This window comes from Diaporthe citri (genome assembly GCF_014595645.1).
Source record: "Diaporthe citri strain NFHF-8-4 chromosome Unknown scaffold_1, whole genome shotgun sequence".
Classification (NCBI taxonomy): Eukaryota; Fungi; Ascomycota; class Sordariomycetes; order Diaporthales; family Diaporthaceae; genus Diaporthe; species Diaporthe citri.
The window spans coordinates 3084582-3112330 of record NW_025064846.1 but is presented as its reverse complement, the minus strand read 5'-3'; the positions used below and the strand labels follow the sequence as shown (position 1 = coordinate 3112330).

At 56.3% G+C, this 27749-nt stretch overlaps 6 protein-coding genes across 6 annotated transcripts; 1 reads left to right on the top strand and 5 right to left on the bottom strand.

The window, feature by feature from the left end:
• Nucleotides 1-4164: 4164 nt before the first annotated feature.
• On the top strand, nt 4165-9841 carry INS49_000829 (uncharacterized protein; the record flags this gene model as incomplete). Its single annotated transcript, XM_043161664.1, has 4 exons — nt 4165-4236; nt 4315-7701; nt 7775-8053; nt 8105-9841. The coding sequence occupies 4 exons, from the start codon at nt 4165-4167 to the stop codon at nt 9839-9841; spliced, it is 5475 nt and encodes a 1824-aa protein (XP_043030170.1).
• Nucleotides 9842-11341: 1500 nt separating this feature from the next.
• On the bottom strand, nt 11342-12639 carry INS49_000828 (uncharacterized protein; the record flags this gene model as incomplete). The annotated part of the gene is made up of 4 exons (XM_043161663.1): nt 11342-11812; nt 11890-12191; nt 12283-12444; nt 12597-12639. 4 exons carry the CDS (start codon nt 12637-12639, stop codon nt 11342-11344), a joined length of 978 nt encoding a protein of 325 aa, XP_043030169.1.
• Nucleotides 12640-15497: 2858 nt separating this feature from the next.
• On the bottom strand, nt 15498-18727 carry INS49_000827 (uncharacterized protein; the record flags this gene model as incomplete). Its single annotated transcript, XM_043161662.1, has 3 exons — nt 15498-17424; nt 17515-18131; nt 18245-18727. The coding sequence occupies 3 exons, from the start codon at nt 18725-18727 to the stop codon at nt 15498-15500; spliced, it is 3027 nt and encodes a 1008-aa protein (XP_043030168.1).
• A 2984-nt stretch (nt 18728-21711) lies between these two features.
• INS49_000826 (uncharacterized protein) lies at nt 21712-22446 on the bottom strand (the record flags this gene model as incomplete). Its single annotated transcript, XM_043161661.1, has 2 exons — nt 21712-22150; nt 22211-22446. 2 exons carry the CDS (start codon nt 22444-22446, stop codon nt 21712-21714), a joined length of 675 nt encoding a protein of 224 aa, XP_043030167.1.
• Nucleotides 22447-22854: 408 nt separating this feature from the next.
• Nucleotides 22855-23367, bottom strand: INS49_000825 (uncharacterized protein; the record flags this gene model as incomplete). Its single annotated transcript, XM_043161660.1, has 1 exon — nt 22855-23367. The coding sequence occupies one exon, from the start codon at nt 23365-23367 to the stop codon at nt 22855-22857; it is 513 nt and encodes a 170-aa protein (XP_043030166.1).
• A 2041-nt stretch (nt 23368-25408) lies between these two features.
• Nucleotides 25409-26914, bottom strand: INS49_000824 (uncharacterized protein; the record flags this gene model as incomplete). Its single annotated transcript, XM_043161659.1, has 6 exons — nt 25409-25482; nt 25565-25897; nt 26045-26192; nt 26253-26545; nt 26624-26630; nt 26810-26914. 6 exons carry the CDS (start codon nt 26912-26914, stop codon nt 25409-25411), a joined length of 960 nt encoding a protein of 319 aa, XP_043030165.1.
• Between the last annotated feature and the right edge of the window lie 835 nt (nt 26915-27749).

Sequence of the window (27749 nt, the reverse complement as noted above, 5' to 3'; positions counted from 1 at the left end):
GAGATGATCGTTTGGCGGCGTCCACCGCTCTTCTTGGGGGTCGAGTTGTAAGCCACAAAGTGAGTACTGATCGGAGTGAGCGACAGAGGGCAGGCCAGCTGATCAGGCGAGCGTGAATGGTGTTGGTGTTGGGTGCTGCTGGGCTTGCGCTTGGGCTGAATACTGAGCGAGACCTTGTCGGGCCCGGCTGTTGTCCACGTTACCTTTGCTGAGGCATCGCTTCGGCATCAGGAGGCCAGGCCGGTCGGAAAGGTCAAACGACTCCGTGACAGCCTTAGAGCTGCTTTTCCCGATCTATCGATTCTGTTTCCTCAGCGATGATGGCACCGGGGCTCCTCGTCCGCGTCTCTGCTCATCGGCAACGAGTCCAACCCAGCGACAATCAGGGCCGATGGTTACTTTGGTCAGCTAGCCAGTACCTCCAGCTCCGCTGACAGGACCAGGAACAGGGAGGATAGTGTTGATGCTGCACCGGGATCGAGGTGAGGTAGAGTTTCAGTAGATTTCACCAGGCTGGAGCGCTGACCCGAAAGGGTGAACACAGGCGACTGCATGACGCAGCGGATATGTGGCTAAGGAAAAACAAATCAGTTTGACAGCAAATACTGTAGCATATACAACCAAACATCCCATTGGCTTGTTTGGAAATGTACAGAAGAAGCTTTGACAGAGCAGCCTGACGGATGGCTGCAGGAGGTGCCGTCTAGTCACCGGGCTAAGCGGCTTCCTGAGAAGGGTGCAACAAAGAAAAGTCTTCCCCTAGACCCAGATATCCTAGACACAACTCCTGCTTGACTCGACACACGTGGCCGCTCTGCCCTCAACATGGAGGAGAGGGATGGGGTAGGGGGCCATCAACGCCGCATCGTTGCCAGCACCCTGTCCATGCCCCCGGGTAGGGAACGAGGCTGCTTGCCAGCCTTCTGCGCGTGCTTCTCTGCAGATGGTGAAAACATCTCTGCATATTCTGGCTCCACCCAGCTTTCAGCCTTCCGCTCTGACCGCCAGAAGACCTGACGACTGTTCCATTCATTTCCGTTCTGCTGTGAGGAGGTTCTGTGCGTATCCGCGATGACCACCAGCAACAAGCGTCGGGAGTGGAGTAAGTTGCTGGTCGTCGCTCGTGGAAGAGATTCCACCGCCTTTCCAGAAGCTTTGAGGGGTTGGGATCGCCCGTGGTGGACGGCTGGCCATAAGGGGGATTGCAGGTCACGGGCTACGCCAACGTGTCGAGCAATGTTTCTCCCACGAGCTTGACTTGTACAAGCACGCCGAAATGATCTGAAAGCAACACAGAGCGCGTGCCCGTGCGGGGCCACCAGGAAGCCATTGATTGATGCCTGTATTTCCCCCCTGGTCATCCATGAGCAGCCAGCCCTGATGCTGTCCCGGAGTACGTCCTTGTGGTGTCCGTAGACGGGCCAACATCGCCAGGGCTTCGACCGCCACCCCGGCAAGCGGTTGATTGAGGTAAGGCGACTTCTCTCATGTAGTCGGGCACTATTTCGGTCAGTCTGTTCACCACGGACTTGCCCACAGTAGCATCAACCTTTGTGAGCAACTGGTGGGGTACAGCTAGGGAGCAGCGCGCCTATGTGACCAATGTGTAGCCAGCTGGGGGCTCGATTGACGGAGACCCTGGCTGCTCTGACCAAATAGGACGATCTAGATGCAGTCTTGACGGCAAAGCTCTGGTACCATGTACGCATTGAGTCTCTGCATTGGACGACGGTGCCTCGAGTCAAAGTGCCCCTGGTGGACAATCATGGCGGCGCACCGTTCCAGCCGTCATAATTTCTGCAGCTTCCCGTATTTGAATGGAGCAGGTTGCCTGAAACGTAAAAGACGGCATGACCAGTGCTTGCTACCAAACGGGAGCAGCGAAATGACAGGCCTCTGGATCTGGTGCCTTTCGAAGCACAGACTGAGCCGTCAATGTGACATGTTCCTCGGAGGGAAAGACAGGGCGTGCTCGACTGAGTAGCCTCCGCGAGGGCGAGGTCGTCTCGCGGACCGTGTAGGAGCTTGGGATCCGCACGGCGCCGCGGTCTGCCGTATGCGAGATGTGAGCCCGCCATACCGGTGCGAGAGACTATTGAAGTAGAGATAAAGAACGTGCTGAGCTGGGCTGTACCAATTTGAGCCAGCCAATTTCAGCACGTCCATGCACCATTGTCGCACGCCAGCCTCGACAAGGACATCTGCCGACCACTCCAGCCGTCCTCCAGTGACAGGACTGCCATGTCCCATCCGACTTGGGAGGTGTCATCCACAATGGCCAAAACCGACTGCCTCTTCAGGTCGCATGTCCGCCTGGGCATGGGCCCCCGAGTTCGTCGTGGACATAAGCTTAAATTCTCCCAGCTCTGCCATGTTACTTCTAGAAGTGCAGCGCCGAGGATAAGGAAGTCAAGTGTAGACACACCCGGCTGGTTTCAGATGATTGTGCTCCTCGCAGCAGTGACACGGCAGCAACTTGACAGGCAGGGGACAAGGGAGCTCTGGCAGCGCGGATGAGTGCTGTGTGACGGGTGTGGATATCCAAACGGCTGTACACTTCGATCGGGAAATTTCCTGTCCTCTCATGCTCGGCTGGGTGTCGTACAGCAGCTATGATATGCAGCAGAAAATCATCCGCTGCCCATGCACCGGTGGAACATGCTCTCCACCCGGAGAGACGATGGTCGAGGGGGAGATGTGACAAGCAGAAAAAGTGACACTTAGGCATGGCTCTGGTAGACCAGACAACGACCCAGCTGGGCTGGCCATGGTGGGCGTTCGGGGTTCACTCGATCCGATCCAAAATGTCGATTCTTCGGCAAAGACAGGTCCGCAGCGGACCAGGTCAACATGACAGAGTGACTGCCTATCGATTTGAGGCTGGTTGCGATGAGGTGATAGATCAGGTGGCAGAGTAGCCGTCGGCACAGCGCCCGATGTGAGGTCACATTTGCCATTTGACCAGCCCCCTTTCTCGAGGATGGCCGTCCCCGGCTGTGAGGGCTGGCTCCATATGCCGGTTACCTAGGCAAGCCCAAGGGCCATATCGTCATGGTTCAGGGACAGACTGCCTCCCCAATCCCTCACCGAGCCGAACCATCATCGCCAGGGTCGAAGGAGGCAGCCACAGCGACCACTCGAAAAGAACAGCGGCACTGTGACTGAGAGGGCAGGGTCGCGCAATTGAGAGTTGTCTGGGCGGCACAGCAGGTGTCCTTGCGCGAGTTGAGAAGGAGGGGCCGGCCAAAGGAGGCCAAACACACAACTCCAGCTGTACCACTGGAGAATTACCACTCTTGCATTGCAGATCAGAAATGGTCACTGGAGACGAGTCGAGTAACGTGCTAACTGGGTTGGATCTGGAAAGCACGAACAGCGAGTGGGCTACAAATACGTACAAAATTACATTGCACGTGCGAGGTTTGTGGTCGACTGAGATGCACGCCACCAGCGAGCGAGGAAGTGAGTAAGCCTCAGGCTTGCTGCACTGTACTCGTAGACCATCACATGTCGTCTGCTGGGGATTCGAACAAAAGGTTGGCTGTATGGCACGTAAACGACGTCAGGTTGCTAGAGCTGGTACGGTGCCTGCCACCTGTTAGTGGCGTTTGCGGCTCACCGGCCTGTCCAAGTACCTTGGCTGGGTACCTGGTTACCTGGGTACTTCCATGCCCTCGAGCCCCCCCTGCAGGACGCGCCTGCGTGCTGGGAGCTGGATGCGCTATCGTCCAATCGTTTCGGCGGTAAGACGATACGACCGCGTTTTTAGCGCAGTCTCGGACCCGGCCAAAACAAACATCGATCTCTGGGCCCGGGCAACCACTAGGACGGCCGCAAATGCAAGCGATTGACGAGCGCTAACCAGCAACGACAACGTCCATCATCAACAACGGCGACAACAAAGCACATCACCACAGGGCTGCTGGCGTTGCTTCTTCGACTACCACAACACATTCTCATCGCACAATCCTTCCCACCGGACTGCGGGACAAGCCTCCACCCCTGCGGCTTGATATACCCCACAAGTAATCTTCGCCCGTTCATGCACTCGCGCAACTCTTTCTTCCTCGCCCGTGCAGTTCTGCGCGACAGCCCTCTCACCAACTTGCGCAAGCCTTTGCGACTACGCGCCTGGGCTTCGAGGCCCTCACACACACCCTCACAATGGACTCCGACGCAGAGTCGAACTTTGATGACTTCCAACAAGATGACTCCGACGCGTTCTCGCCCGAGCCTGTAAGTGGCAATCCCCCTCCTGACGTCTCCATGCCATCCTGACCCTCCACTCCAAGTCTGCCTGCATCGGTGTCGCAGACACAGGCTTTCTCCAACTCACCTGCTTACGAGTCGCAGAAGCCCAAGCCCAAGGCTGCCGTGAAGAAGGCGACAGCAGCAAAGCCTGCCAAGGCTGTGCCAAAGAAGATGGTCCAGACAACGCTCAAGTCAAAGGCGCCACCTAAGAAACGCGCGAAGCCAGAGAGCGACGATGATGACGACGGTGACTTTGGTGGCGACATGTCCAACACGCCTCCCAAGAAGCAAAAGACAGCCGCTGGCTCAAAGAAGTCCAGCGGCAAACCTCTGGGTGAAATCGAGAATGATAGCTTCGTGCAACTCGATGGACCCTCGGGGTCCCGAACCACCAAGACTGCCACCGAGACCTACCAGAAGCTCACCCAACTCGAGCACATCATCAAGCGGCCTGACACGTATATCGGATCCGTCGAGCGCACCGAGAGTTCGATGTGGACCTACAACAAGGAGAAGTGCTTGATGGAGTACAAGAAGATCTCCTTCGTGCCTGGTTTCTACAAGATTTTCGACGAGATCCTCGTCAACGCCGCCGACAACAAGCAGCGCGACAAGGGCATGAGCTACATCAAGGTCAACATTGACCGCGAGAATGGTGAGATCTCCGTTGAGAACGACGGCAAGGGCATCCCAGTGGAGATGCACGAGAAGGAGGGTGTCTACATCCCCGAGATGGTCTTTGGTCATCTACTTGCGGGTTCCAACTTCGACGATACCGAGAAGAAGACCGTCGGTGGTCGCAATGGATTCGGTGCCAAGCTTTGCAACGTCTTCAGCACAGAGTTCTCCCTCGAGTGTCAGGACTCGTCGAACGGCAAGCGATACAAGACGACCTGGAGGGACAACATGAGCAAGATGGATAAGGCAAAAATCACCTCCAACAAGACCAAGGACTTCGTCAGGGTCACTTTCAAGCCCGACTTCAAGAGGTTTGGCATGCCGGATGGCATTGACGATCACACCGAGTCCCTCTTGTACCGGCGAGTCTATGATTTGGCCGGTACTGTTGAAGGAGTCAAGGTCCATCTCAACGGAGAACAACTCAAGCTCGGATGGAAGAAGTACTGCGAGATGTATGCCAAGGCCATCGCAACAGAGCGCCAAGACGTCGACGCAGACGGGAATGGACCCGCCCCTGCCACAGTCATTTTCGAAGACACCAAGGCTCACCAAAGGTGGCAGATTGGCTTCACCGTCTCAGATGGTTCCTTTCAGCAGGTCTCTTTCGTCAACTCGATTGCAACGACTGCTGGTGGCACACACGTCAATTACATTGCTGATCAGATCTGCAATGCCCTCCTGAAAGACCTGACCAAGAAGATGAAGGGCCACTCGCTGAAGGCAAACCATGTCCGGAACCACATCTTCATCTTCGTTAACTGTTTGATTGACAACCCTGCCTTTACATCTCAAACCAAAGAGCAAATGACCACCAAGGGAAGTGCCTTCGGCAGCAAATGCCAACTGACTGATGGCTTCATCAAGAAGATCAGGGCAACGGAGGCGATCGAGAATATCCTTCATTTTGCCGAGAAGAAGGCTGACAAGATGATGTCCAAGTCGGACGGAAACAAGCGGTCCCGCATCAGCAACGAGAAACTCGTTGATGCGAACATGGCGGGCACCAGGAATGGCCACGAGTGCACTCTAATCCTGACTGAGGGTGACTCCGCCCGAGCTCTGGCTGTGGCGGGCCGCGCTATTCTCGATCCTGATCGCATCGGTGTCTTCCCTCTGAGGGGAAAGATGCTGAACGTGCGTGATGCTTCGATAGACCAGATCATGAAGAACGCAGAGATCAACAACATCAAACAATTCCTTGGACTCAAGCACAAGACGGCGTACACTGATACCAAGAGCCTTCGTTATGGCCACCTAATGATCATGGCCGATCAGGATCACGACGGTAGTCACATCAAGGGCTTGCTCATCAACTTCCTTCAGGTCCAATTCCCCTCACTGCTCAAGATCCCGGACTTCTTCCGGGAGTTCATCACCCCGGTGGTAAAGGTTTGGCAGGGCCCCAACCCAAAGAAGCCTCTCCATCTGAAGTCCTTCTTCACCATGCCCGAATACGAGGGATGGAAAGAACGACACCATCAAGAGATCAAGAGATGGCACTACAAGTACTTCAAGGGTCTGGGAACCAGCTCCAACGAGGACGCCCAGGTCTACTTTACCAACTTGGATGATCACTTGAAGGAGTTCCAGACCATGAAGACAGAGGAGGCTGAGCTTTTTGAGCTCGCTTTCTCCAAGAAGAAGGCTGATGCGAGAAAGCAGTGGCTCGGGAACTTTGTCCCGGGAACCTTCTTGGATCATTCTACCAAATCCATCACATACACCGACTTCGTCAACAGGGAGCTCATCCTGTTCAGCATGGCTGATAACCTGCGGTCCATTCCGTCCGTTGTGGACGGTTTAAAGCCAGGCCAGCGCAAGGTCATATACGCCTGCTTCAAGCGCAACTTGACGAAAGACAAGAAGGTTGTTGAGTTGGCTGGATACGTCTCCGAACAGACTGCCTACCACCATGGTGAAATCTCCTTGCAGCAGACAATCATTGGTCTAGCCCAGAACTTTGTTGGATCGAACAACATAAACATTCTGGAGCCCAGCGGTAACTTCGGTTCTCGTCTTGCCGGTGGTAGCGATTCGGCCAGCGCTCGTTACATCTTCACGCGCCTGTCCCCTTTCGCCAGGCGTGTATTTTCTCCACTGGACGAGCCGAACCTCGAGCTACAGTACGATGATGGCAAGCAGATTGAACCGAAGGTTTACGCGCCAATCATTCCCATGGTTCTCTGCAACGGTGCTGACGGTATCGGGACGGGTTGGAGCACTTCTATCCCAAATTACAGCCCGAAAGACATTGTGAGGAACCTCAAGAGACGTATGGGCCGCAGTGAAGATTCATCAGAAGAGCTTCCCTTCGAGCCAATGACTCCTTGGTTCCGCGGCTGGAAGGGAGTAGTCGAGGAAGAAGAACCAGGCACGAGGAGGTACAGGTTCAACGGCATTGCGGGTTTCGACGACAGCCGGGCCAAGACTGTTGTCACCATCACTGAGCTCCCCATCCGCATGTGGACGGACGACTTCAAAGCCAAGCTCGAGCAGATCATCAAGGGCGAAAAGGCTGCATCCTGGATCAAGGATTACAAGGAGTACAACGACCACGCAAATGTGCATTTCGAGATCGAGATGGACGAGACCCAGATAGAGAAGACTCGGAAGGAGGGCATCCTCGAACGATTCAAGCTGAACAAGAGCCTGGGCACCACCAATCTCGTTGCTTTTGATGTTCGCGGACAGATCCGGAAGTATGAGAAGGTTGAGGACATCCTGGAGGAGTTCTACCTGTACCGTCTTGAAATGTACTCCAAGCGAAGGGTTCGTCGCACCTCAACATCCCCTTTCCCCCTTTGCATCGCACACAACGAAAAGCTGACGTGACGCTTTCTAGGCATACTGGCTCAAGGTCTATCACGCGGACTATCGCAAGTTGAAGAACATGGCCCGATTCGTCGAGGAGATCATTGAGGGCAAGTTGGTCGTCTCCAGAAAGAAGAAGGCCGTCCTGGTGGAGGAGCTTCGTGACCGCAAGTATGAGGCCTTCCCCCGGGGTGAGAGCGTGAAGAAAGCTCGAAACACGGACGAGGAGATGGACCAGGATGACGACGAGGACAACGAGGACCTCACGTCTAATGAACCCGGCGCAGGAGATTACGACTATCTTCTTTCGGTGCGTGAAACCCCATTCTCTACCGGAGACCAGTGCACTGACGTTATATAGATGCCCATCTACTCCTTGACCGCTGAGCGCCTTGAGCGGCTGAAGAAGCAAATCGCTGCCAAGAAGAAGGAGCACGACGACCTGGAGATGCTCGATGAGAAGGATCTCTGGTCCAGGGATCTTGACGAGTTCCTCGAGGAGTGGGAGCACCAGCAGGTCTTGGATGCCGAGATCGCGAAGAACATTCGGAACATGGGTCGTCGCCGCTCCAAGAAGATTGGGGCTGGAGGCGGCCGTGGCGGCAAGAAGGCTAACCGTGGTGATGACGATTATGACCCTGGCAAGACCGCCAAGGCAGCGAAGTCGATGAAGAAGGAAATGACCGTCGTCAAGAGGCCCGTCGAGCCAAAGAAGCAGGGCGCTGCCTTTGCTCAAAAGTTCAGCGGGGCAAAGCCGAAACCCAAGACCTACGGCAACGACGGAGCATCGTCTGACTTCTCTGATGATGACTTTGCCGCATTGAGCAAGAGCAAGCCGAAGGCTGCACCTGCGAAGAAGGTGCCCTCTCCTGATGAAGACGTCAAGGATGAAGATTCAGAGATCGAGGAAATCTCTGCGCCGGCCATCAACCGCTCCAAGCGCGCCGCAGCAGCCAAGGCCAAGTCATATGCCAATGATGGGTCAGACTCGGACTTCTCCGATGACGACTTCGCTACGCTGAACACGGGAAAGTCCGCCCCGGTGAAGAAGCCATCTCCAGTCGAATCTGACGTCGATGATGAAATGCCTGACGCAGAAGAGCCGGAGGTGGAGGAGCCCGAGGCCGAGGAGCCTGAAGCGGAAGAGCCCGAGGCCGAGGAGCCTGAAGCGGAAGAGCCCGAGATCGAAGAGGTCACTGCACCCGCAAAGAGCCGCTCTAAGCGTGCTGCCGTGTCGAAACCTTCTCCTGTCGAATCTGTCGTCGAGGACGAAGAGCCCGAGGTTGAGGAGGTTGCCGCGCCCGCGAACGGCCGCTCCAAGCGCGCTGCCGCATCAAAGAAAAAGGCCTGGGTCTTTGATGATGACGACGACGAGTCCGAGGGTGACAACGGCGATGATTTGCTCGGAGATGTTGGAGCCATGGTTCGCGGGATCGGAGAGCCCGCTGCGGCATCGAACAATGGCAGACTTAGTCTGTTTGCCATGTCACGATCCGAACATGGAAATGCCGCTATCCCCAAGCTGAAGACGAAACAGTCGCGCAACTTCGACTTTGACGAGCCCGATGACACCAACTACGAGCTTCTCGCCAGGTCGTCGCCTCACAAGCCGACGAGGTCATCTGACATCGATGACATGTCGGAGAACGAGGTCCTCCCTAGCACGACCACAGCCAAAGCCTCCTCAGCGAAGGCGAAGCCTGCCAAGGCTCCTCTGAATGTCGTCTCCGCCCCGGCGAAGAAGGGCCGTGGGCGTCCGGCTGGAACCAAGAGCAAGGGCAAGGAAGAAAAGCCTGCGAAACCTGTGCAGCTGTCTCCAGCTGCCAAGGCCTACGCAGCGAAGAACAAGACCTCCACTGCTGCAAGCAAGTCCAAGAAGAAGTCCTTCGACTTCGTTGACGACGAGGAAGATGGCGACGGGGACGTTGCCATGAAAGATGACTCCCCGCCACCACCGCCACGTGCTCGTCCGGGCCGAGCGGCGGCTGCCAAGGCCAAGAAGACGTACGCCATCATCTCAGACGACGATGAGGACGAGCTTGTATCTGACGGCGGCGGAGGTGGGAGCGATGTTTATGACATGGACGGCTCAGACTGAGCGTCTTTCGCAGGCGGCGTCGTATGGCAGGAGTGCGAGCATAGGCCACCCATACCTTCCTTCCTTTTGAGCATGTTGTGGGCGAGTTATGGGGTAGGGGCTGGACTTTTTGGAGGGGCGGTTTTCTGACGAAGAAACGTCCTTGGTTACCATCATCGTGCTTTTGAGTGCTGGTATCTGATTCTGATTTTGCCGCGCGTTTCCTTGTTCTCCGGGGTCTAGATAATATCTCCTATGATGACCTCCGTGCATCTTCTCTTTTTTCCCCTCTGCCATGAGGACACACCACGCAACGTTTCTGTCGCCTTTCCCTTGTCACGATCCTCATGACTGCTTGTATTATACATCTTCGATAGAGACTTGGAAATGCGAGGACTTAACAAAAAGAATGCGTGCATGACGTAGTGTGAGCATGCGACACTAAATCTACCACAGAAACGGCAAAGTTGATGTACTGACTACATCTCTATGAACTAGCGGTATGCACTCCTGCTATCCTCGATTCTGCCAAGCTGAGCCCATAGAATAACCGATCACCTATACCTTCCTATTACCCTAGGGTCAGTGGTGAGTGTAAGCCATGCCCCCCAATGCCAAACAAGCTGGATCCCACCCAGAAGAGAATGAGGAGTAGGGAAAGTGTTTGTCGTCGGCTGACACACGGCCAGAGTTGTACTGTGACTTGAGATAGAACGGCGGTTGCGAGGAAGAGCTACGTAAAATTCCTGGATGGATCTCAAGTGGGTGGCGGCCGTCACAATCTCGCAAGACACAGGAGTTACTCGGCACCAAGGCAAGCGGACACTAGGACGAGGTCATTCCGAGGAGCGAGGAATACCAGGTATGTTGCCGAGCTCATCCACACAGCAAGTATTTGAGTAGAACGTATCCATACCCGAAAGTGCTACAGGAGAAGCGTATTGCAACAATGCCGCAGTGAGATTTACACCGTACTGTACGAAGAGGAAACATGGCAGACTGATGCAGTTGAAAGCAAAGCAAAGCAAGGCGAACCAAATGAAATCAAAGGAACGCCAGGGAAGACTGTAACACAAAAACAGACACCAATGTGGATTAAGATAAACCTCACGACTACCCCGTCCATTGGCCGTTACGAGAAAAAGAAAAACGACTACCGGTCGTCCATCGTCAACCATGAACCGTCAATCTCTGTTTCACATGACAAAAGAGTCAAAAGAACAACGCAATCGCTCTGCACGCCGTGATCTGATCCCCGAAGGACATGACTGCCATCCTCCCTTATCAATATCTCCCGGCCTTCCTCCATGTCACCAACCCCTCCGGTCATTCGTCTACTGACCTCGTTTCTCACACCAACATTCTGTTCCACTTCGGTTGCTCTCTTCCAGCGAGCCAGCCTCGGGCAAGTTCCACCACATACAGTTCCGTGGTGGCGTGTTTCAGCCCGCCCGCAGCCATTTGACGGCCTTCAGTGTGACTGAAAGAACCGAGGAGTCCACCTGAACGCAGGAGACTGGCTTAGGTAGAAATCAGGGGCTCCTGCTCCTCGTGCTTGATAGTCGGCTCGGGCACGCTCTGGGCGGGGACAGCAGGCTCCTCGACCTTGATGTCCTCCTTGGGGGCCACGGGGAAGTCGCTGTCCCTAACAGCGGGGGCAGCCGGGGCGGATGGGGCGGACGGGGCCGAGGAGGCAGTTTGCGGCGAGGCGGATTTGCCTCGGAGCATCTCCTGGGCCTTGGAGGTGTAGTCGCCGACATACTGCTTGGTGACCTCGGTGGCACGGGCGGTGTGGGTGCCGGCGACCTTGCGAAGCTGCTCGGTCTGGGTGTTAACGATCTGCTGGGCGTTCTTAAGGTGGTGGTCGATGAGCTCCTGGTTGGAGGTGTAGATCAGAGGAGCGGTGAAGACGACGGTGGTGCCGATGAGCGCGAGACCCCAGTACGGGACGACCTTAACGAGCCAGTACGAGAGAAATGCGCTCACGCAGACCTAGGAGACACAAATGTTAGCTCAAGCCAAAATACAGCTTTTGTGGAGGTATCCAGCTAGTTCCGGGATATACATACAGCCAGGGAAGCCCAGATGTTCTCGGCGAAGACGATACGCTGAGCCTCGATGACGAGGAAGTTAACCAGCTCATGAACATCGCCGATGAGGACGTCGAGGGTCTCGCGAGGAACGGTGTAGTAACGACGGGGCCGGAGCTGACTGGCAATGCCAGTGTTCATAACAGCCTTCCCAGCGGCCTCGGCGGCGATGGTGATGCCCAGGATCATCCAGGTGAGCTTGAAGCCCCATCGGATCACATCCAGGTACCTAACCGAGATGATGAAGGCGATGATGGAGGCATAGGCGATCGCAGAGGCGCCTGTAGGTATTTGTCAGTGCCTGAATCTTGTCTTTGGTGTTCCGCGCGCATCCGGCGTGCGCAGGAAGCTCGGGTGGGCTGTGGTACGTACGAGGGTTGTTCCACGAGAGGAGCTCGGAGAAGAAGGAATGGTAGTGGGTCAGAGGCTGGCCTGTTGCGGTGGGGTTGTTGGGCGTCTGGCGGGAGGCGTAGAGGTTGGAGAGTTCATCGGAAGTCTTCTGGTGCTGTTCTCTAACCTTGTCTGCAACGGGGCCTATGGTACGTGAGGTATTAGCCATCCAAGAGCAACTGATAGATAAGCAAGGCAGCACCGTGGGTTTGTGGATAGATAGTGGCAGGAGAGCCGAGTCCCGGGACAGAAGAGATGCCAAGCTACGGCAGCAAGTCAAGGAGGGCTGGACATACCATTGGTGACCGAGTTGGAGACCGAGTTAAGTGTGTCGGCCATGGCGTACGTGGTGATGATAGGTAACGGAAGGGGTTTGTTCTCGTTGTTGGTGGATGGGAGCACGTGCTCTTAGGTGGATAGCTGAGCTAGATCACACAACGGGCTGTGGGCAAAATGGAGCTCTATGCCAGGCAATGTGGGTGGTGTTGATGCAGGTTGATGGAGGTAGGAGATGGAGGTAGGAGATGGAGGGATGCTGCTGTGGAAGGAGCAAGTGCGAGGATGTCGTCGCTGTTTTTGCAGAGGAGGTTTTGTTGTCGGGTTGGCAGGTTGACCAGGTCAAGGTCAGGTCAGGTCTAGCCAAGGTAAAGCAAGCAGCACCAGCACCAGCACCAGCACCAGCACCAGCAGCAGTCAGGCCTTCTGGGCCTGGACCCAGTACCTACCTCGCAGGCGGGCAACGGTACCTAGGTAATCTGTGCACCCTGGGGGCCACGGCGAGTGGGGCACATGTGGCTTGCCCGCCTTGCCCAGTGCACTTCAAGTGCTACTGTGAGTGCACCTGCTAGAAGGTAGACATATGACATGACGACAACCCATTCCACACCTGCAACACCAGAGAGAGGTAAGTGATGGAAGCTAAGCTAATAAGCTCAGTTCGCAGTCATCTGTTCTCTCCATGTCCTCTGTCACGGACATTTTTGAGAACGCGTTCACCTGATTGCTATACTCTGCGTAGGGATTTATTGAGCCCATGACACAGACTCCGCTTCTAATTACTTAGACACATGCAGGACAGCAGCTTGAAACTTTGAGGGTGGGCAACAAAAAGGGGGGGTCCCTTATCAACAGCAGCCAGCTTCCACCAGCTTCTCTCTGCCTAGGCGCCACACCATTGTGTCGTAGCGCACTACCCTCTAGCTATCCCCACTACTTTTTTGACCTTCGGACGCCGTTGACGACACCCGCACCGTCTACACACGAGGACAACATGCCAGCAACGCGGCCGGACCAAGGCCCAGGGAGCTGGGTGCTGGAGCCGTGGGCATACCTGCAGAGCAGATCCAACCCATCTGCAGAAAATAATGTATCCTCCAAACCCAGGCTCAACTGTATAGCACTGTAGATCATGAAGGGTCGGGTCGGACGTCGATTTGATGCAGACGCCACAGGACCGCAGAGGCGAAGGAGGCTGGAGAGAAAAGAAAATAGCCCGCCCCAGCTGTCATCATCTTGCGTGACACCCACCAAGCTGTTCTGTCGTCATGCTGCCTCGCATTGCATGTGATTTTCGGGACTAGACTGGCTTAGTGCCTCCCCTCCTCGCTCCCCGGCCGCCCAACGAACGCCCCAGATCCAGCCCGACTGAGACATAAACAAAACAGGGAAAATAATGTGTGCTCTTTTTGACTGCTTTCGCAGCAGTGGTACGTACGGTCTAGACTAGCATCAGTTTTTCTGCCCAACCACAATGAGCTCATTTGTCAGTCATACTGTTGTGCACAAAGATTACTGACTGCAGTTCCTGTTGTTCTTCTGCGCCACTGCCATTCTGTCCTCTGCAGAATCGTCTCGCGGTCACGGAGCTTAGGACTGCCCCGTCGGGCGCCCTGCGGCAATCATGCTGCTCCTCTCAGACCTCGGGAAAAGGAAGGATAATCCAGGCACATGCCTTCTCCAATAGGACATTTTTCATTTGAATTGCCTTTGACTAACGAAAAGCAACACTGGAGACAAAACTCCGTCCACACAAAAAATATGCCATGGCCGTGAAGAGAATACGAATTTCCCATTCAGCATATTTCTAGTCCGTCCAGCGCAAGTAGTCCGTTCCAGGCCCTCTGCATTTTGACATCGCGAACGCCCTGGGGTCACTCGGCCGGCCTCCCGGCGAACGGGTAAGGCCAGGTTTCATCGTGACAAATGTCGATCAGGAGGAGGATCTTACCGAGGACCCGGGACATGGCACGCTGGAAACGAAACAAGTCACCTTGAGATGCGCACTCTGATCAAGTCATAATGAACCGTTGAATCACCAAGGACTTGTGATAGGAAGGCTTGGAGGTTTCGACTTCTTTGAACATCGCGGTATCTCTATAGCCTCACTCCTCGGCTCGGGCCCGACACCGTGTGGGATACCTTTTCCGTTGCGTAGACACCACTCAACACTCCTAGGAGGCGCGAATGTCTCGATGGGGCCTCCGCATGAACCGTCAAAAGTCACGTAGGTCGCGTATCTGCATTGACTCTGATCTCAAGCTGGGGTATTGGTGATATCGCTGACCAAGGAGCGCCAATGCGAGAAGACGTAGAGGAAAGACCATGTGGGACAGAGGCTCAGTCGCTATATGGAAATACCATGGGAGGAAAAGAGCTCATTAATGGGTTGAAACAGAGGGAAAAAGGTTATGTATTTGTCCTCTATCCATTTCTACAGTAAGCCCAATGATAAAGTGTGTGTGTATAATAAAAACTCCGGAGTTGCTCTCACCACGTCGGGAGGATGAGCAGCAACAAAATGCCTCGGACCCAATCTAGTCCCTGTTGTAAATGCCTTCCGCCTTTGTGCAATTCTTTTCAACCAAGAATCGAAGCTCCTGCTAAAAAATGCCCCTCAATGCCCTCCTCCTCTCCCATCAAGCTTGCCCCATCCAGTCTGTGTTGGATGGGCAGGGTATTTGAATGAATGCTGCAAACCCGCCTCTACCCGGCTCAAGTAAAATAGAAAAAGACACGTCTCAAGCCACCGCAGCGATGCTGATGCTCTCCCGTGAATATACATGCACCTCCCCTTCTCAAGCATATGCAAAGCCCTCTCGCTAGCAAAAGCGAAGACACGCCAGGGTATCCAAGCCAGTGATGATTCAAAAAGACAAAGTATAGCATAGCTCGGCAGTGTGTCATGCCGGTACGCCTGCTTATTTCCTTCCCCATCCCCAGAACCCACCACCGCTCGAGGCAGGTGCCGGCGCCGCTGCCGGAGTGGGTGCGGGAGCCACCGGTGCAGCAGCCTTATCGGCTGCAGGCGTCGCCTCGGCAGCCGGCGACGAGAAGCTCCTGAACATGCCCATGACGGACGCAGCTGCGGGTTGGGCTGCCGCCGGCTGGTCCCCTGATGGGAGTCCCACCATCTTACGGAGCTGCTCAAGCTTCTGCTTGGCCTCATCGGCTTCCTGTCTCGCGACGGCCTGCGCCGTCTTTGCTTCAACCAGCTCAAGTAGCAATGCTTCGTTCTCGTCGCCTGGGGGCGGCTTCTGTGTCGCCGTCGGTGACGCCGACTTGGGTGCGGACGTTGGTGGCGGCGGCATGGGCTCCTTCGAGTCAATCATCAGGAGCGACGAGGTGCGCTTGTTGACCGTGATCTGCGAAGGAGTCGACTTGCTGCGGTTGAGCTTGAACTCCCGCAGGCCAGGGGCAGTGGACTTGGTGCTGGGGCTCCTAGACAACCAGCCGCCTCCACTGTCGTTGGTCGAGTCGGAAGCGCGCACGCGCATGCTATGCACCTGCTTCTCCAGACGCTGCTTGTCGTTGTGCAAGTTCCGCACGTGGGCATGGCTTTCCCGAAGCTGCTCCTTGATGGTTTTGATCTCTTCCTCGAGGTCTAGGGCCCGCCTGTTTGCATCCTGGGTCCTGGTCATTTCGATGCGCAAGTGTTCCTTGGCTCTTGAGACATCATCACGCATCTGCGTCTTAGTCTGTGTTATAGATGACCGTCTCTTGCTGGAATCGCTGCCGAACCTGTCCTCGAGGCTGTCCAGGAGCTCTGAGAGCCCCTCGGCCGTGAGCTTCTCTATGCTCTGCCCTGGTGTGATGGTCTCTTCGCTGTCGCCGCTGTGTGCAGTCGTCAGGGTCTCATTGCTCCCCTTCTTCCTGAGCCCGGTGAGCAGCGTGCGGACGGCCGCGCGGTCCTCTTCCCTCTCTTCCCTCTCCTTTTGCAATTGGTCGGCGAGCTGTGCATGCTGTCGCTGGAGATCGCTCAGGGCGACAAGAAGGTCTTCGATCTGGGTGTGGAGGTTCTTGCTGTCGGAGTTGTTGTTCTGGGAGGCCAGTTTACCGGGGGTGGCGCTGTCGTCGGCGGTCGAGTCCCTGGGGAGATTGTGGTGGCGTCGGTAAGTACACTCGAGGCGGACGAGGTGGATGTTGATGAGCTGGCTTCCATCGAGTTCAATGTGGAAGCCAGGCTCTGTGGATGCGGTTCGGCGCAGCATGCTCATTGGACGGGATGCTGCTCCGGGGCTGAGGTTGGCGGATGCAGTGTTGGGCGATGCTTTGAGAGAGGTGGTCGAGTTGGCCCAAAGGCGGCCCAGGAAGCGGGATGCAGCGGTAGACACGGCCGACGCCCGTGCTGCATTGGCGCCAGTGCTGGTGGGTGGGGTGGTCAACTGGCTCTCCCTGTACCCCTGTTCTAGCGCCGCGAGTCGTTCTCTGGTCACAACGCTGGATAGACTGACAAAGTCATGCACAAACTCGTCAGCGTTGTAGTGGTAGCAATCCCACAGGCCACGGGAGAGGAGGAGCTGCAGCACATCCTCCATTTCGGTACAGGCAAGGATGCGCCCCTGATTCTTGCGCATTAGCGACAGGGCCACCCGCATGATCGTCTCGATTGCGCCCTCGGCAAAAATGACATCGTAGATGCGAAACAGCATCGGCAGAGGGCATGTCACCGCGAAGAAGGACAGGAACCATTGTGAAACGTAGGCGGGATCGACCTGCAAATCATCCAGGTGGCCTGATAGCGCAGGCAGATCCAGCTTGAGCAGCTCCCGGAACTGGTAAATCTTGACGTGCAGCCCATGCAGGTCCGGCGTGAAGGACGACCGCAGATCATAATTCTCCATCAACCTGAATCGGCGTCAGTGTCCAAATCATCTCATCTCGCCAAGCCAAACAGAACCAAAACAAAAAAATCGGAAGATGGCGATAGGCACTCACTTGACCAGCACACAGAACGCCTGCTTGTCCGTCATGTGCATCAGGAGGGGCCCGACCAATAGGGCGAGCCCCTGACAGTACCCGATCTTCTGGTCGTACAGGCTGTAGCACTTGAGCACCCGCCCCAGCATCCGCTGCCCGTCGCCGTCAGGGTCGCGGAACATGTCCACCCCGGGAAAGCTGCGCCCGAGGTCCTTGCCGATCAGGCCTTCGTACGGGCTCGACTCGCCGGTGAACCTCTCGAATGCGTCCTCGAGCGTCGAGTCCCTCGCCCCGGACATGCTCTGCCAGACGACTCCCCTGAGCGGCGGCGGGATGCCCTTGCGGATCTTGTTGGACAGGAGCGTCGGCAGGCGGGCCGCCGTCTGTTGGTAGTCCTTGACCAGCGCCGCGTAGAATTCGAGGTCTGTCATCGGCGGCGGCGGCAACATCGAGTACCGCAGAGGGGCCGCAACGGGCCCCTGGACCATCTCTCGTAATTGTGCCATAGAAGGCGGTCGCGGCTTGCGGGCAGATTGCTGAACCCTCTCGAGCGGGCTCTTGGCCTTGATACTTTTCGGGTTCGTAGCAAGTTCGTCATTTGCCTGCTCCAGACGGGCGAGCAGCATGGCGGTGGACTGTAGTTAAGAGCTTTTGGTCAGCAGGCAGACGGGGCCAGAAACAGAGGGAGGCTCTTGGGGAGGCCCATGGGGAGGCCGTTGGGTAGGCCCGAGACCGGGATGAAACGTACGTCTTCAGAATCGTTGTCCTTGACCACGGCGTCCTCTGTCTTCTGCAGTTGGTCCCAGTTCACTTCCTCGTCGTCGTCGTCGGACTCCTCGGCGGCTTCGACACCGCTTATCGTCTTGCTGTCGTCCTCGTTGTCCTGGAGTGCGTCCAGCTCTTCTTGTAAATTTGCTTTTGAACCATACGTGGTCGTGACCGGGCTCATAATCTCATCGTCCAGTTTTGTCTCAGAAGACGCACTAAGGGGGCTGGGGCTGATTGGACTGGCGCTCAGGTTGGGTGAAAAGAGGCTTCTCCGGTTCTGAATCGTGCCATTGGTGTCCACGTTGGTGTTGAGGGTCAGCTGCTTCGGCGGTTCGGACAGGCGGACGGTGACGAGGGAATCGTGCTCGTCGTTCCGCTTCACAGGACCCTCTGAGGGTTGAGAGCTGCTTCTCTGTCGAGGTGTCGAGTTCGGGCTCGACGACCCATGGTTGTCGAGGTCCATTGGGCCGGGATGTGACTGGAATGCGGGTGTAGCCTGAGTGACGTGCCCCCAGGGCCGCAGCAACGAAGGGAGGCACGCAGGATGCCGGCGGGAAAACAGGCAGGCCGAGCGGGCGGGCAGTCAGTCAGTCAGGCAGCCAGCTGGGCGGCAGGGTTCGATCGATTCGTGTCTGGAGCTTTGGAAGGGATCGATGCAGCTGTCAATGCATCTGAGGGGAGCAGGTGAGCGTGTCTGCGTGTGTGTTGTTGTGTGCTGGCAGTTGGCCGCAGGGATGATCAATGGATAATATCTCCAGAAAGGCGCGTCCTCCCGTCGTCGGGCTGTAATAAGGTCGGTGTGGGCTCCACGGGTGCCTTCGTTTTTCCTGTGTCGTGCAGGGTCTGGAGGCAAGCGAGTCGAGGGGTGATGCCAGGGGCTCGCCCACAAAAGCTCCGCTCTGGCAAGGGCGCAGGAGGAGAAGAGTCGTGCAAGAATGGATCGACGTCAAGGGAGCGTGGCAGAAGGCGCGCCACTCGGTGGTGTGCTCAGTATGTAGTCTACAGTACTCGGGGCTTTCTCTTTGAGAAACCTCTCGCGTGGCCACTCCAGTCCGAGGTGCAAAGGAGTAGTGCAGCAGCCGCACCAGCAGCAGTCGTCCTTTGTTGTCGGTGCCGGGCAACAGAAAGGGAGTTGAAACACGGCGAGAGTCACGACCCGCCTAGTGCGAGAGAAAGAAGCAGGGGCAGGTACGATATCAACAAGTGAGAGAAGCCTCGGGGAACACAGCGAAAAAAAAGAAGAATACAGGTACAGTGAAAGGAAAGAATAATCCTCGGGCAACAATCGTAGAGGGAGTGGATACGAGAGAGCCTCAATTCAAACGAACGACGACAGATTTGGTGGACTAGGTGGAAACAACACAAAAGTCGACCGGTTACTGTGCTGTGGTGGTGGCCGCGGTGGTCGTGCGGTACGGTCTTAGGCGAGCGGTGTGTAAGCAAGTGCCAAATGCAAGCGTCAGAAGTCAATGCGTGTGGCCCCTTTTCCCCAAGCCTTGCTGCAGCCAGACACACGCATGCAACTCTAGAATAGAAACCAACGCCAATCGTGGCAACTGTACTGGGCAGGCCGATCTGCAAACTAATGCATGACAGGGCTGCCAGGAACACAACAGCTTAGCTCCCTCGCCAGTGGCCACACGCTCACGAACACACACACAGACGCAGGCGGCGGCTCCTGTCAGCCTCCCCTCTCCCGCAGCTTCCACCCCTGAAACGGGCCGCCATTGGCGTTGGACACCCCGAGTGCCTGCTTCAGGCCCAGGCCAGAGTCTTGCAGCCGCGGTTTCTTTGGCCCTGGGTTCGTCTCGCTGCCCACCAGGCCACCCAGGATGGCGCTGCGGTGATGTCACACCCCCTGCCACATCACCTTTCATTTGCACGTACACTACATTTGAATACCGTGTGGTGTCTCTGTGTCCCTCCGGAGGTTATCCACGGGGAATAACTCCCCTTGGTAAGCCTTCACACCACCTGACCTGCATGGGGTTGTCCAATAAACCATTCTACGAGAGATTTGTCTCGCAGCATACGGGACCGTGGTCCCAAGGTACCTGCTCAAAATCTTCCACCCCATCGGAATCGACGATCTTCTGTTACCCATGCGTTCCACGGCACACAGTAGGTAGAGAACCGAGCCAGCCAGCCTGTTCAGCCCGCCCAGTCCGCCCGCGGAATCGGCTGGCTCCGCTTAAACCAGGCGACGGGCACGTCCAGCCCATGACCAACAAGACCACAAGTCGCCGGCGGGTCCAGGCGATGCGCCAGTGGGGCCCAAACAAGAGAGATGGACCATGACGGTGCGTCGCTGTAGGTATCTCCGAAGGGCCTGTCATTCCCAATCTGCTGGCCCTTTCTAGCGGGAACGAAAACAGTGCGGTCGAAGCACCCCGAGATCGTCCCATCGCACCCGCCCCAAAACTTATCTCGCTCGCTGGCAGATCTCGACGAGATGCGCATTGCAACCTTCCCAAGAATAGCTCTGCGAGGGAGTCAGTGGGTGGGCAAGTCAAGTCCCGCCCGCCGTGTTTGTCCCAAGTGCGGAGGGGAATCCCTGTCCCTGCATCGCTGCACAGCACAATCCCCGACGATGATCATTTCTGGGCAGCCCACGGCCTGCCTGTACTGGCAACTTGACACACAGTATGTATGTAGTATGCACTCACCTACAAGCACCTGGGCCCCAGATCACCATCATCACCAGCTCACCAGCTCACCAGCTGGATTGTGCCCTGCGTACATGTCGAAACAGCTGAGGGCGCGCAAGGCCATATTCAGGGGGCGCGGTCTCACAGCCAGCCAGCCAGCCCCGGCCGAGATGAATCGGTCATCTACGTCCAAGCAATCGTCCAAACAACCAGCCGGCCAACCGGTGGCCAGCCGAGCCCTACCACCTCCCGAGCTTCATTTCTCACTTCGGAGACGTGTTTCGAACCCAACTCTCCACCACAGACCAGCCCAGCTCATCCCAGTCCGTGCTCGAACCCAACCTCCTTGGTGAAGACTCGAGTTCCAGTGCGCGGGGGCTGGTCGGTTGGAGGCCCTGAGGCGGTCGTGAAGGACATCGTCTCAGAGCGTCGACACTATCGACGAGCTGCATGTTGCTTGCAACTCAATCAAGTCCTGATGGTATTGTTTGTTTCCATTATTTCTAGCCGGATCATAGATCGTATCTACAGCCCAATCTCCCATTTTCCATTTGTTGGATCCTTCTCCTTCATGGTATATGATTCCATCAGATCGATATATGCCCACGCCACAAGGTCAGAACACCCGAGTCCTAATGTAGTCATCCATTTGGAACCAGCACCGTAAATTCGCCCAGCCCAGAGAGCACACCCCTCCCCCCCTCCAACATCAATCGACGCCGGGACGCCCAGTACGCCTCACACGGGTATCCTACTTTGCTCGAACGAATTTTGCCTGCTCCCTTCTTCACCCTAACACCTAAGCGGAGTTCGTAGCCTGGCTGGTCGGCGTTGCAGCATTCGACATCTGTGGTGTCCCGTGGTGCGCAGACGAAGCGGGCGATTGAGGTATTGGTATTGACCCAAGGCTTCCCATCCGCTGTGCATTTTGCATAGCCATCGCGGGATTCGCAGCCCCAGGCTTTGGCTGCGGTCTGGATACGGGCACGTTGTTTGGGTCAATGCCGGGGAACAGGGTCTGCAGCTTCTGGTACTGTTCCCTCATAAGTCTCTCCCTATCCTCACGATCTCCTGAACCGTCGACCTTTTCGGCATCCGGTGTTGCCGGCATCGGCCTGAGTTTGAGCCTCATCGTCAGGGTGGGCGGCGTCAGGTAAGCTGGTGCGGGTTGCGATGATTGCTTCCGATCCGCGAGTGAGGCCAAGTAGGCAAGGTTAGCTTGCAACCTCCTACATACCCTGTTATGACGGTTAGCTGCTTGATATCCAGTAGTGACAGGGCTCCGTAGGACCACATACTGAGCCCAGTCATGTGCGAACGCTTCCTCCTCCTCTTTCTTCTCCTTCTGTTGCTCGGGCCCCGTAGAGCTCGTTGCTTCCCGTTTAACCTCTTCAATATTATGCCTTAAATTGATTGCCTCAAACAAGAGTTCCTGGTTGATCTCCAGCAATAGTGAGATCCTTTCTTGCCCCTTAGCCTGCGAGTTGGGGCTTAATGGAGTTGAATTCCCATTAACCGCACCTTGCCCTGACATGGGAAAGGTCGGGGTCTGGGGGGTCGTTACGCTGTTCGCTGACGGCGGTGCCTGCGTCGGTGTCTGGTTTTGAGCCACAGCTTGGGAGTTTGAAGGTGTACCAAACTGGCCTTGTTGTGCTGCAGGTACAGTCGGATTCGGCGTCCCTTGTGAACCAGGGAATTGGCGTGGCGGTGTTGGAGTGCCCATGCCCCCCGGGGCCTGCTGGGACTGCTGTTGTTGCATGCGTTGTATCAATTGCTGTTGACTGTTCATGGGATAGCCGCCCATGGGCCCAGACATCATATAGTTGGGATTGAACTGGCCTTGGGGACCTGAAGTCGACGGGACGCCAGCTCCATATGGCGAGCTTGTGTAAGGCGTGTGAAAGTTCACTGCACCTTTGTCAGTCATAACTTGGAGCGACGACTATTTGCCCTTCGCGTGCGTATGAGACAGGATGGCAAGGTCCTCGTCGGGGCGAGGACGGGGGAAACGGTTGGCCATGCCGGCGGTGGCAGCAGCGGCGGCTGGGAACACGCTGCTCACGGAGGAGGAACGGGACTGGACGTAGGACAAAGGAGGAATAGGGGACCGCAGGCAAAGTAGGAGTTTGGGCCGGTCAGAGCGTGTGACGCGGGTGGTAGAGACGAGAGAACGGATAAACTCACTCTGGCCGTTAGCGGGCATCTGTGGCATGGCGGTATTCTGCATCATTCCTGCAGGTCCACCACCACCACCCGGCATCATGGCGCCTGGGTTCTGAGCACCAGCATATCCACCAGGGACAGACGGCCCCATGGAGAATTGCTGGTTATACATCATCTGCTGCTGAGGCTGGTTCTGACCAGGACCGGGCTGCATCTGAGGGCTCTGACCTGGTGGGGCACCAGTGAAAGCTTGTCCTGCAGCGTTGCCGTAGCCATAAGGAGCCGAGTACATGGCTCAAAGCCCAAAGGGAGACGGTAGCCGCCCGGGGACGAGCAAACAGAGGCGATCAGCCCGATTAGGAAGTGCGGTTCACCTCAGGTACGTACGTAACGTGTCCCTGCGGGCAGTCGATATTGTGTGGGGGGGGGGTACCTTGGTGTGTGGGTAGGGGTACGACCATCAGTCAGTGTCAGTCAATCAATCAATCAATCAATCAGTCTTTGACAGCAGATTTGATTGACAGCGGTGCCGGCCCGCGTGGGACAGACGATCGATCTGACAGGCGCGACGGACAATGTACCGAGGTGCACAGCGGCGAGCAGGGCCTTGTCCTGTTGCAGACCAAGCCAATCCTGAGCCACAGACGCGTTCGAGTGACGAGCCAATGTTCCTTTCACAAGGCAAGGTGGGCCGGGCTTGGAGCAACGGCGGGAAACGGCGACAAGCCAGCCAGAAGCGCGAGTTGAACGGCCAGGTACCTGTCCCAAGTCCGAAGGACGATTGTGAAGGCGTGAGTGAGTGAGTGCCGAGTGGCTCGCTCGCTCTGAACGCCAATTCAAGACGGCGGGGGGGTGTGTGGAGGCGGGATCTCAAACAAGTGACAAGCAGACAAGCAGCCAGCCTCCTGGAACAAGAGTCTCGGGGGGTTCCCTTTCTCGCTTGCTGGCCTTGCCCCGGGTCTGGGTCTGGCTCTGGGTCCGGGTCTTGGGTGATAGGCGGCCAAAGGGGATTGGATGGTACTTGGCACCCAGAAGGTGCGGTGACACCGGTGCTCTCTGGCTTCTTGACTGGTGACAGTGACTAGACTGTGTAGACTGCAATGGCACGCACGCCAGCAACGCAGCCAGCTGGAGCCGAGGCGAGGATCAGACTGAGACGTGGCTCGGGCTGCCGTACCAAGTGTGCCCGTGTGTGTGTGTGAGCAGAGAGATGGGCCGATGAGCCAGTGGGCTGATGGGCTGGCAGGCAGGCTTGTGGGTAGGTACCCGGGGGGGCTCAATAGGGTCTCAAAAAAAAAAAGTACACGGCCTAGCCAAAAGGCAAGACAACCTAGATGATAGTAGGGCAGAGTCGACGACGCGACGTAAAGAAGGTCTCAAGTTGGGGGCCCCAGTGGATCAATGCCACACTGAAAGGCAATGAACCTAATCTAGGGGTGCCGCAGCAGCTGGGCAGGGGGGTGGGCTCGTGGGGACGAGGGGAATGGAAGGGGAGGTGCTGGGAGGCTGGAGTCCTGGAGTCGGGGCCTGCGCGGTCTGGAGCAGGCGGGCCGTCATGCGTCGAGGATCGAGATGATGCAAGATGGGAATAAGAGCCGGAGCAAATGCGGTGTGATGCTGGCGCTGGGCGGGTGCTGTGCGATCGGTTGTGTGCTGCGCTGGGGATGAGTCGTCGGTCGGTCGGTCGGTCGATTCGCTTTTCTGGCGGGCGGGAGTCATCAGACTTTTTCCCTCGCCCTTTCCCCTTACGCGGCCGGCGCAGGATCCGAGGGAAAAACAAGTCAGCCTGTGTCAGTTGGCTGCACCGTGGGCAGCTCGGGCAGCTCCTGTCGGGGAGCGGGTCGGCATGCGCTATTCCTATGCGGGCTAGAGCGATCGGGGATCATCATCGCAAGGGCTTGCACTATTGCCCGCCGGACATGAATGGTACGTACCGAGATATCTACCATAGTACCTAAGGACCTGGATACCTGGGCAGGTACGGTACTTGCACACCTGCTCGGTCTGACTGCCATTAATCGACCATCCACATATTGGCCCTGCAGATCTTGACCAAAGTACTGCATGGGTGAGGTCCGATTTCTTGGGTTCAGAAACCTATTGTGAGCAAAGCTCTAGACTCTGTCGAAGTGTTCTAGCGTGCAGCAGTTTGGACTGCGGCACGTTTTTTTCATCGGGTTGATGGGCAATTCCTCGCAACGGTCCACGGGAGTTGGGAAGGCGACACCAGAGTGCCTCAACGTTTCAAGCACGATCCATGGCAGCGAACACTCAGCCACGGGTCTGTATATTTTGGGTGGCTATGGCTGTGTGTGCAATACTGCTGTTCCCCATTATGAACCATAGCGGGTTCCGTAGGACGAGTTCCCTGCAACCACCCCCAGAAATTCCCTCGCAATAACCTCGTCTGTCCAGAGAAGCAATTGTCAGCAGGGGTTGACTGAACCAGGAGGGAAGGAAAGCAGTAAAGCATGAGGCAGTCAACTCACCTGTCCTTTCCGACGGATGTAGCGTGTCGTACCACAAGAACGTGTCCAGCGGTTCGACTGCATCGACACAGTCCGCACCTTCGGTGTTGCAGTTGTGGTACCACCCAGTCACATTCGCTGGCGCGTCAAGGTACGCCGACGGATTATCGTGGATGTCTGTTATCAGCGAATTCACGTCGAAGATATCGAAAGTCGCGTCCGGCCACCTCCCTTTGACCAGCACCTCGAATGGCACGCCATAGTCAAACAGCCGGTCCACCAACTGGGTGTACTCCAGTATCTTGTACTGATAGTCCGTCTCATTGTAGGCCGTCTTATTCGGCCAAAATTGATCTATCTCTCGTTAGCGATCAGAATGCCAAGAAAGGGCCCAGCAGCTCTTGCAGGACGCGTGGCACAAATCTCTGCTCTGGAGTCTTTCCTGCTGCATCGGACAGAGGGGACAAGACGGGTATGAAGCTGCTGCCCAGCTTCACTTACTGTCACCAACGCCGCCGCCGCTCTGCGAAGCATACAGCGGAGCGAGCTGGAGAGGAGCGGTGTTCAGGAGGACGAACCGCCGCCCACCGGTAGCGTAGATGGTATCGAATACAGACCATACGCAGTCGATATAAGATGTAATGTTCGTCTGGAAGAGGTCAGTCTGTGATCACGCACTCAACTCTCCTTGTGAACAGGATCCGCTTACTCCAGGGGCTTGAGAGTCCGTCAGGAATGCCCCATAGCCCAAATCGTTGGTGCCAATCCAGAGCGCGTACACGGTATTATCCGCTGACCGGTTCGCGTAGAGCGTCTCAAACTGGACGTCCGCGACGAAGCTGGGTAGCTGGTCCTCAAGCACCGCTGGGAACGTCCGGTTGAGTCCCGCGAGGTAACGAGCCACGATTTCGTTCGAGCAGGTCGCGCCAGACACAGCATAATCGAAATACGCTGCCCCGGTGGACTGCTCGACGAACTGGCCCCAGGCAAGGCCCCCAGATTCTGTTACATTGGACGACGGGGGAAGCGTTCCAGCCGGGGGCGGCTGTCCACCATGACTGTAGTAATAAGAGAACCTACCATTGTCCTATAGCATCTGGGATCAGCGATCAGAGCCCAAGCCAGTATGAAACAGGACACCTGCCCCCCACAACCTGGGCTAGGTGTGATGAAGTCGGACAGATGCTGAGAACTAGCGGTATAGACGGCGTATCGGAGTCATCTGTCCTTGGGAACATGAACGTGGTCTCTGGGGAAGCTGCTCACCGTGTAGCTGTCCCCAAAGGTGACGAAGTTGTCGAAGGGCTTCGAGTCATAAGAGGCCCTCGCCGTCACTGCGAGCATACCTAGGGCGAAAAGAAGGGAATACATCTTGGCTCGCCTTTTGGAGGAATACTGTTCAAGCTTTTGCCCAGAGACGGTAAGGAACCTACCTAGGTAGGGGCAGGAGCGGCAGCAACGCCTGCTTTTAAGTATTCGCGAAGAGCCATGACCTCAAGCTTAGATTTAACGATGTGACGGTGAACGGGTATTTAACAGGCACCCCAGGAACGCATGCAGGCTCATCTCCATTACGAGGGGACTCCATGGGCGCGTCCCGTTCATCCGGAGAGGTGGGATGAAGAGCCTAGGGCAAGTGGAGCAACAGAGATGGGGTAAGCAGCTTCGCGGAAGTGACGCCATGTCCAGCTACTGTGTGCGCGGGCATGCGGGTACTCGCAGGGCTGTTTGTAGGTGGCCGTGAGGACCTCATCCCCAGCCGGAAACTGCAGAGATTGGGACGGCGGAGAAGCGCGCGGGTGGCACCTGATTAGCGTAAAGGCTAGACTGTCACTCCTCACTGCCGGCGGAAGAATAGACTCCTAGGTTCCTGAACGAAGCCAGGCTGGGGGCTTGCTTGTTGGTTGGGGGTAAATTGGGGAATCCTTGAATGTTTTCAAGAACCGAAGCCGTCTACCGCACGTGCGCATCGTCATCCATGTTTGCTGCGGGATTCTTTTGGTTGTGGCTTGGACAGAAGGTTATTGGCTTGGTTGAGACAATGCACTACCTCATGTCCTTAGCATTTGTCACGATGTCCAGCTTCAAGCTGTAAACAAATGTGATCTCTAAGACTAGATAGTGCCATGAAAAGGACGTCCAGGTCATAGATTCTCGATAAGGATTTCGTTAGCAGTCGAGCAGGGGAGCTTCTCTCCCTGCCAGG